Raw genomic sequence first — 10055 nt, forward strand, 5'->3', positions numbered from 1 at the left:
GACCAAGCACGGAGGGCCCTGTCTAACCAGGGTGGGAGGAATTCTTGGCTGAGGTAAAAAGGAAGGAATCGCGCAAGCGCTAATTTGGAAAGTTGTATCATCAGAAAATATGTGACAGAAACAGAGAAATTGGAGAATGGGATGTGAGGATGTGTAGTCAAGGTAGCTGTGGGAGTCAGAGTTGGGCCATGTGAAGGTAAGGGAAGGGTGGAAATTGGAAGCAATTCAATTACATTTTTTTTGGGGGGGGGCGCGGGGGGGGGGGGGGGGGGCGGGGAAAGAGGTTCTGCTGAGTAGGACTGGAGCTAAGTAAGAGTATTCCACTCCACAAAGATAAGCATAGCTCGAAGCCATGCAGGTATCCACGGCAACTTTTCTTTATTTGGATGAAGTGAGTTAATAGAGAAGTTGTTCAAGTTAATCCAGACAGAGGAAGGTGGTGTTCGACGTTTAGCTGCTGTTGTATAAAGAGTCAAAGTTACTGTTCCTTTTCTCAAACACCTTTATTTCACTTTAACAGACTCTGCACAAAACTCTATCATCACATCACCTGACACAAAGGCCACCTGAAGCCCCTTCACATATCAGTGTCAATTATTAGATACTTAACATAAATGAGACAACTAATTGGAATGTCTTTTAACACATTACTTAACAGTCTCCCCTTCCTTGGAGAAAAAATAATTAGGTGAAAACAAAATTACAAGAAACTCAAAAACGCACACGCAATTTCCTCCCTTTTTCTTTAAAAAAAAAACAACAGTCACAGAAACAGGCGCCCTTCATTAACAATATCCAAAAGTTTCTGTGAACTAGCCCCTCTTTTTGTAAAACAGTCTGACAATTGATAGCTACTGTCGACCCATTTAATTTTTTGCTATTTCCCCTCTGTCCAATATCTGCTTCAAACTTGTGATGTCTATCCTTAACCTTTTTTCATTGACACTTTTTGTAAAGTGCACATTTTCCCACAGGGATTTATTGTCAATATGACCTTCAATGGGTATATTACCCAAATCCCTTAATCCCAAAATTTCTGTCAATATCGGAGATATACAAAAGGCCATATCCACCGCCTCTCCAAGGCTTAATGTCTCAGTGGCCAAAGTGCTTTTGACCACTCTCCTTATTTTCTTTGTTTCCCACACAAGAGGGCAACATTTACCATTGTTCCCCAAAAGGAAAATTATAAAACCTCCTGCGCTTGAAATTTGTCGTGGAAATTATAATAAAGATGAATTCCTCGCGGTTCGATTTAAAGACATTTATTTACACAAACATATTTGCGGAGAGTGTGTGTTCCGGCTGCAAAGCCAAGGCACTGCACGCTGAGTTTCGATTGAAGGAAGCATATTTTTATAATCTGAAATAACAGCTTGAAGTAAACAGCCATGCTTATATTAAATAGACCTTGGAAAGTATGTAAGATGAAATACGTAGTACGTATGTTCTTGCCCGTGGCTAAAAACTCGAGTACACATTTTGTTATCTTTCGGAGGACAGTGTGTTTTCATAATAAGGCCGAGACCAGAATATTAAGCAGTATTTTGTTTATGTTACCTGACCTACTTATTTTCATTCAAAAGCAGTGTTGAACTATAGTCAAGCATTTCCCAGCATGCTTCTAAGTTGGCAACTCATTAATTTCCCTTCCACAATTCCCTCCTTGTTGATCTTTTGATCAAGACCTTTTAGAACATTATCGTGTCCACCGTAAAGAAGGGTGGTTTATAATGTAAGGGGTACAGACGTATGACAGTTCCCTGAGTGTTATGAGCCTGGTACCAAGGAGGCAAGGCGGCTAAGGCTGTTCCTGTGTTCGTACAATAAAAATATCTTGCGCAACAGTAAAACAGTAACCATACGACAATCAAGGTTACAATGGCGATTATAATCCAGAACACAATCCTCTGTCCTGACGATCCTACCATCCAAAGCCGAAGTCCCATCCCTCATTTTCATGTAATCTTGTTACCTCTCCACAAATGTGATCCACCAGATTATCAATTTTTCTGAGTTATCAGGGATGTTTGTGCAACAGTCACTGCCAATCAGGGCACAAGTACCTCCCTTTTCAGCTAAGAAGAAATCAGGAGCCATTCTATTCAGCAGGGCAACCGCTCTTATAGCACCCATCTCAGTTTCTATCTGGTTAACAGCTTCTGCAGTGTCATTAGCTACCTGCTCAAGGATGTCTTGTAGTTCACGTAGTTCGTATGCATTAGTGGCTATTCCTAATGGTGGTATCATTATTCCCCGCAGTTGATAATATTCATAATATTCCATTTCATAATACTTTGTGTCGTTCTGTGATGGAGATAGTCCTGCAATTGCTGAATGTGATGCACATAAGGGACTACGTATCCCAAATAGCAGGAGCCGTCCCAATTTTCTGGTAACCAAGGATATGCCTTATGGCCACAGATAAAATACATGCAGTCATATGCCATCAGGTTTCCTCTACTATCAGTCATCATTAGTCTAATTGATCCCCTTCCCAGGAGCCTCCACTAGTTTAATTTTCAACTCCTGACTAATCAAAGATGAATAATCCTTTAGCTGTAACGTGGAACATAGGGGGTTGCCAATTCAAGGTCTGATCACACTGACTCGTGCCTACTGAGTGGGTCCCATATGTTTTATGATTCTTAAAGCATATACTTCCTTTTGGGGCTCCAGTATAATTGGGAAGGATCAACCAGGACGATTGACGTGTTACATTAAACCTAGGCCCCCACCATTCCTCAAACCTATTCATATTGTATCCAGCTAATCTCCAATCTAACATATTCTGTGCATCTTCACCACGTCCTGTACTATTTTGTCTTAGTGCCCATTCTGCTATCTCTTTACTGGTGAATGGGATAGGTCACACAGGAAGCCCTCCCCCAAGCATCTAAGAATTTGTGTACAAACCCAACAACTGGACTTATTGACATTCTCTGCGTATGAGTGAGACATGTATATCAAGGTGTTAGTATGCAGTTTACCCTCTACATGATGTTAGATTAATATGCTAATACATAAGAACAGTAGCGTCGTCATTCTCTTCAGGTCAGCGTTTCACGAGTACTCTCAAAGTTCCGTATGATGTAGTTTACACCGAGTTGCGTGGATCCAATCTGGCTTTTTTTTTTACTTTAACGGCTGTTCGTGTTGTTAGCAGCACTTGGTAGGGTCTGTTTCACCGAGGAGAAAAAGAATCTTTGTTTAGTGCTTTCACATATACTTGATCTCCAGGTTTAAAGGGTGTGTATTTCCCTTTTTGGATGCATCTCAGCATGTCGCACCTTTTCATGTTTTTTTTCCCCCCAGCTGTTTCACACATGGCCTGGGCATATTTTAGTGATGCCTCATCTGCCCATATTAAGGCTACTGCCGCTGGAGTCATTGGGGGTTTAGTTCCAGTTGTCATGGGACGTTCCATTAATATCTCATACAGGGTTAAACCCGTATTAAGATTTCTCTGATTTCTCAGGGCATACATTTCTATGGGTATGGAATCTGGCCAGAGCAGCCCATTTTGTTGACACACTTTTGTAACTGCAGTTTTAATTATTCCATCCACCCTTTCCACCATTCCTGAGGAATGTGGTTGATATGGTATATGCAATTTTTAATCCAATCCCATGGCTTCTGTTAGGGCTTTGGTCAATTTGCTAGTGAAATGAGTTCCCCTGTCACTGTTAATACCCATCGGTATCCCAAACCTAGGTATTATTTCCTTTAACAGAATATTTACCACTGTTCTAGCATCACTCTTTTGGTTGGAAAAGCCTCTACCCACCGTGCAAACATGTCCACTATCACCGATTATTCCTTTGACAAATCATACATGTGCGGGCTACTTTTTCAATTGTTACCATAATACCTCGAGCATACCATTGTTGACATATGGCATGTGTCATTCATCCCTTGCCCATGGGCAAGGCAACATAGTGGCAAAAACAGACTTCTGGGGCATACTGCGCGGGTATCTGGGTGGATCCAGATTTGATGATTGTCTTGATAGCAACCCACTTTTAGCCAAGAGCGATGCTCCTGTAGCGAGGCTTGCTCCTGTGCCTGTTTTAACTTTGATGTGGAGATTTCATAGAATTTACAGTGCAGAAGGAGGCCATTCAGCCCATCGAGTCTGCACCGGCTCTTGGAAAGAGCACCCTACCCAAGGTCAACACCTCCACCCCATCCCCATAACCCAGTAACCCCACCCAACACTAAGGGCAATTGTGGACACAAAGGGAAATTTATCATGGCCAATCCACCTAACCTGCACATCTTTGGACTGTGGGAGGAAACCGGAGCACCCGGAGGAAACCCACGCACACACGGGGAGAACGTGCAGACTCCGCACAGACAATAACTCAAGCCGGAATCGAACCTGGGACCCTGGAGCTGTGAAGCAATTGTGCTATCCACAATGCTACCGTGCTGCCCCCAAATGCCGGCGTTGGACTGGGGTGAGCACAGTAAGAAGTCTTACAACACCAGGTTAAAGTCCAACAGGTTTGTTTCAAACACTAGCTTTCGGAGCGCTGCTCCTTCCTCAGCTGAGGAAGGAGCAGCGCTCCGAAAGCGAGGGGTTGTGGTGACTTCAACTAATTGTAAACAGTCATGATCATACATATGTTCTGCTTCCGAGGGCGCGGGCAAGAGTGTAGCAGGGTTGACAGCTGGTGCTCACTTGTAGGTAAAGTTGGTGTTAGAGAGGATTACTTTGTACCCAGTGCGTCGAGCCGCAGCAGTAAAATGCTGCGTTGCGGATGAATTAAGCAGCAGCAAAACAGAGTGAGGAACCAATACTGTACAAGGGTGGTCGAGTACAAGGGGTACTGATTTTTCTACTGTGGCTGCTACTGCTCTTAAGCAAATTGGCATACCCTTTACCACAGCACAGAGGGCCACCGAGTAATAGGCAAGGGGTCTTTTTCCTCCTCCATGCTCTTGCACCAGGACCCCTGTTGCAAATCCCCCTGCTTCATTTACAAAGAGTAAAGGGCTTGCTGAAATTAGGAAGTCTCAAGGCAGGGGCGCTGATCATGGCTTGTTTCAAATTACGAAATGCTTGCTCCCTCTCTGGGATCCAGGTAACAACTGAAGAGGTGTCCTGTAGGGTAGCCTTGCGCAGTACTGCGTCCATCTCTCTATAGTTCGATATGTAACCACTGCACCACCGTGCCGCCCAAACCAATCATTCGTCGAGAAACACCCAAAGTCTTGGGTCCTTGGCTGCCCAATAATTACAGTCACCAGGTTTGTAGAAGTAAACACAATTTTTAAAAATTAATAACAAGAACTGTAAACAAATATGCAGCAAATTCAACTGGTTAACTGGTATCTAATTTCTAATTCCACACTTCAACTTGCACTCATCCCCACTCTCTACACACAGACACAAGACAGACAAACACAGAGGGAAAGAAAGGGGTAAAATAAAATCAGAAATAAAAAGGGAAAATATTTTTTGTATCAGATGGATGTTTCCAGCACCTTACTCCTCTTCAAACTCTACTTTTAGTCTGAGGTGTTACTGTAGATTCATAACTACAGCACTCATAGACTTGCTGGGGATAAAGAGGGGACAGAGAGAGTGTGTGTCTTTGTTTACCACCTGTAAGGTTTTCCTATAGATTCATGAATCAGTTTCTCTGCAGTTCCAGAAATACAGCACTCGCAGCCTTTCTGGAGAAAACGCGAAGGAGAGAGAGTCCTTGCCCCTTTGCTTCCAGGAGTCAAACTGAACTCTGACCTAGTGGAATGATTTTCAATCACCAGCTGCTACCAGACAGAATACAGTCTTTTGGACCAATCCATTGGCCACCAGCCAATCAATCAAACTGAGCCCCAACCCGATTCTCTCTCCGGTGCTGAAAAGTTCCTGTTCAAACTAGCAGTGTTCTCTCTCCTGTAACCTTGGAGTTCCTCATTCTCTCTGCTGCTTGACTTAAAGATACAAGTCCATTAATCACTCATGGATCAAAACAATAACGACAAAATAAAAGAAAGGAAAAATAAGGGAATAAAGGGAAATGAGCCTTACAAATGTCATTGGAAAGAAAAAATGTGTAAATACTGATAAGTTAACTTAAAACTATGAGTGTTTTAATAAACCAATAAACATTTTTCATCTGCAGCAATGCTGATGAAGCTACAAAGATATATTGAATACACAACAGTCCAGCAAGTGTTTAATGGGGGAAACATGTTTTTTTTAAACAATGTTTTTTTATTTTTGCTTGCAATCCAAAATTACTCTGTTCAACCAACGCAATTCAGAAACCTATATCCTAATGCAACATATGTACTCTCGTCTTGCAGAAGAAGACTGTTTCGGCTGAAGAAATGGGCAATTCATCAGTTACAAGTGCAGTTAATACAACATGTCTGTTCAATGAAGAGTTCCTCACAACAATGATGCCTCCGACCCTTACAATCTTCTTCATTTTAGCAGCAGGCCTCAACGCTTTCTCTTTTTGGGTATTGTGCTTTCAAATAAAGAAAAAGACTCCCATTGATATTTTGATGCTCAATCTGTGCGGATGTGACTTGCTGATGGCGCTCACCTACCCCCTTTTGATCACTTACTACAGTAAGGACAATCACTGGATATTTGGAAACTTTATGTGCAAACTCCATGCATTCATCACCTTTTCCAGTGTGTTGGCAAGTGTCCTCTTCCTGGCATGCATCAGCAGCTACCGATGTTACATGATCGTCAAGCCTGTACAGGCTCAATACAGAATTACAAAGAAATGTACCATTGCCCTCAGTGCAACAATATGGTTGGTGACTTGTGGTTTCATGAGTTTGATCTTTCGCATGGTCAACGTTTTTCAATTGAATGGAAAACTGCATTGCATAAGCTTCAATGAAGCAGGTATATCGAAACATTTACTGCCATCAACTATTCAGGTATTTGTTTTGGGTTTTCTGATTCCATTTGGATTTCTGCTCGTGTCCACAATATTAATCAGACAAGAATTGGCCAAACCCTCATTAACATCTCAATCGCAACAAAGGGGCCAACATGCTGTCAAGATGATGGCCGTCGTGTTGTTCATCTTCACCATCTGCTTTCTTCCGACAGTTGTGTCACGTTTTCTGATCGCCACTGTGGATCGCAGGAACTGTTCACTTTTCCAAAAGCTTGGCATAGCTTACTATTCAAGCCTTCTCTGCCTTTATCTCAATGGCATTCTGGATCCCATTGTGTATTATTATGCTGGCACCAAGTACAGATCAAAGATCATCCAAGTCATGAAAAGCTGGAAAAGCTTTAAGAAACCGATGGCTGCCAGCAGCATCCTGAATGTTAGTGAATCAACGCTGTGACACGCTTATGAAAACTGCGATGCATTTGGAACATGGTGACAACTAGCCCAACAAAAGATTGTTGCAGCTTCAAAATTCACTCATCGCCGATTTCTCGAAGTTATTTTCAGCTTTGTTGTACTATTTACATTTTTGAAACTTTTGAAGTAAATCATATATTATTAAACATTTAACATCTGCATATTGCTCCAGTCTATAAATTTTCTATTCAATTATCATTGTTCTTGACTCAAAAATGTTCCAATTGTCTCATACAATAAATTCCGTACCAGCGCAGTTCAGCCATCATACTATTGAATGGCGCAGCAGGCTCGAGGGGCCGAGTGGCCTACTCCTGCTCATAATTCTTATGTTCACATCATCAGTTTTCCCATCAGCTGTGTCTTCATCCTTTACAATTGTGGGATTATCCTTACAATCACAGGATTTAGTCCTTCAATGGTACAACCCAAGTTTTGTAAGGGCCACGAAGAATCCAGCACGAGTTTTAAGGATACAAAGTAATAACATTTATTTACAATAACATATATATATATATATATATAACAGCAGCAGCAACTTCCCTTGCTGCACACTCCTTCCTGCTGGTTCCAAACTGGCCAGCTTTATTTATACATGGGGTTTACTAATGGTTTCTCCGCCCCCCCTCATTGGGGAAGTTCATACTCCCACAGGATTGTGGGATTGTCATTAGTCCCCAGCCAATGGTAAGCAGGCAGGTTATAACATCCCTCCCCCCCAAAGTCCAAGGAATCCACCGAAGACCCTGGCGAAGGAGGACGTCGGACTCGTTTTGCCCACCATTTGCACGCGGCGCTGGATCAGGCGGCGTGTAACGAGACGGAGACCGGCACTTCCGTGATGAACGGCGTAACGGTTGTACATCCACGTCCCGTGGACCCGAGGATTCCCCCTCTGATGCGTCCTGTGTCTCCATCTCGGAGTCAGAGTCTGCTGCCTCCGTCATGCCAGTGTCTCTATCTCCATTCGGTTCTGTAACGACCTGCGCAGGCTTTGAGTGAGGCACCAGAGGAAGATTGTGAGGACTACCTTCCATTGTCTCTGGTCTCTGCGGCTGTAGAAATGAGCTCCGGGGGTGGGGAATCTTTGGAGGGGATAGTCCTCTGGACCTAACGTGGTCTACATGTTTGCGCTGGAGACGACCCTGGGCTTGCACCTGGTAGGATCTAGGGCCCGTTTGGCGAAAGATTAGTCCAGGAACCCACTGGGCACCACCAGCAAAATTCCGAACGAACACTGGGTCACCGGGCGCAAACTGCCGAATCGGCCGATGCCGAGAAAATCCCTGTCCCTGCCGTTCTTCTGTGCGGCGTACTTTTGCACCAATGTCCGGGAAAACCATACTAAGGCGGGTGCGAAGTCTCCGGCCCATTAGGAGTTCTGCGGGAGCTACCCCAGTCACCGCATGGGGGGTAGTCCTATACGTAAACAAAAAGCGAGCCAGTCTAGTGTCCATTAATCCGGAAGACTGCTTCTTTAGGCCTCTTGAATGTCTGCACTGCGCGCTCTGCCAACCCATTTGAAGCCGGGTGGTAAGGGGCAGTGCGGATATGATGTATGCCGTTTATCTTTATGAACCTCGCAAAGTCCTCACTCGTGAATGGAGTGCCGTTATCCGTGACCAGCACCTCGGGAGGCCATGCGTACTAAAAGACAAACGCATCTTTTCAATTGTTGCGCAGGACGTTGTCCCCTGCATCTTTTGCACCTCTAGCCATTTAGACTGGGCTTTGATTAATAGAAGGAACATGGATCCTTGAAAAGGGCCTGCAAAATCTGCATGCAAGCGCGCCCAAGGCCGCCCTGGCCATTCCCAGTGATGTAGGGGCGCGGCTGGAGGAAGCTTCTGATGCTCCTGGCAAATGGAGCAGTTTTGGGCCACCTTCTCAATGTCGGTGTCGAGGCCTGGCCACCAGACATAACTCCGGGCCAACATTTTCATTTTGGTCACACCTGGATGCCCATTATGCAAGTCTCTTAGTATCAGCTCCTGGCCTTTTTCCGGGACAATCACACGCGTCCCCCACAAGAGGATGCCGTCTTCCACGCTGAATTCTGACAGCTTGGAGGAAAATGCCCGCATCTTGCCTGGGAGCTGTCTATGCTGCCCACCATACAGGACTATGTGCCGAACATTTGACAGGACTGGCTCCGTCTGGGTCCACTCATGGATCTGTGATGCCGTGACACGCAAGGTGTCCATAAAATTTAGGGTTGCAACCACCTCACCGGTCGTGGGGGTCGACATGGGGCCGGTCGATAAAGGCAATCGGCTCAGTGCGTCGGCATTTGCTATCTGCGTTCCTGGTTTGTGCTCCAGAGAATACTCGTATGCAGCAAGCAACAAAGCCCAGCGTTGGATTCGTGCGGAAGCAATAGGCGGTATTGGCTTCTCCTCTCTGAAAAGTCCCAACAGAAGCTTATGATCAGTCACGATAGTGAAATGGCGGCCATACACGTACTGGTGGAAGCGTTTCACCGCAAAAACCACTGCCAGGCCCTCCTTCTCGATCTGCGAGTACTTTTTCTCCGCTGCAGTCAATGTGCGGGAGGTGAAAGCTATCGGCCGCTCGGCCCCGTTCTCCATCTTGTGGGACAGGACGGCCCCTATACCATACGGGGATGCATCACGTGACGAGCAAAGGCTTTCCAGCATCATAGTGGGTTAGTAACCCAGACGACGACAATCGTTGCTTTACCCG

At 44.7% G+C, this 10055-nt stretch overlaps 1 protein-coding gene across 1 annotated transcript; it reads left to right on the forward strand.

The window, feature by feature from the left end:
- The first annotated feature begins 6241 nt into the window (after positions 1-6241).
- LOC140387249 (hydroxycarboxylic acid receptor 3-like) lies at positions 6242-7414 on the forward strand. The gene has a single exon (XM_072470209.1). It carries the CDS (start codon positions 6343-6345, stop codon positions 7330-7332), a length of 990 nt encoding a protein of 329 aa, XP_072326310.1. The 5' UTR covers positions 6242-6342; the 3' UTR covers positions 7333-7414.
- The last annotated feature ends 2641 nt before the right edge of the window (positions 7415-10055 follow it).

The sequence above is a fragment of the Scyliorhinus torazame genome, chromosome 12, assembly GCF_047496885.1.
Source record: "Scyliorhinus torazame isolate Kashiwa2021f chromosome 12, sScyTor2.1, whole genome shotgun sequence".
Classification (NCBI taxonomy): domain Eukaryota; kingdom Metazoa; phylum Chordata; class Chondrichthyes; order Carcharhiniformes; family Scyliorhinidae; genus Scyliorhinus; species Scyliorhinus torazame.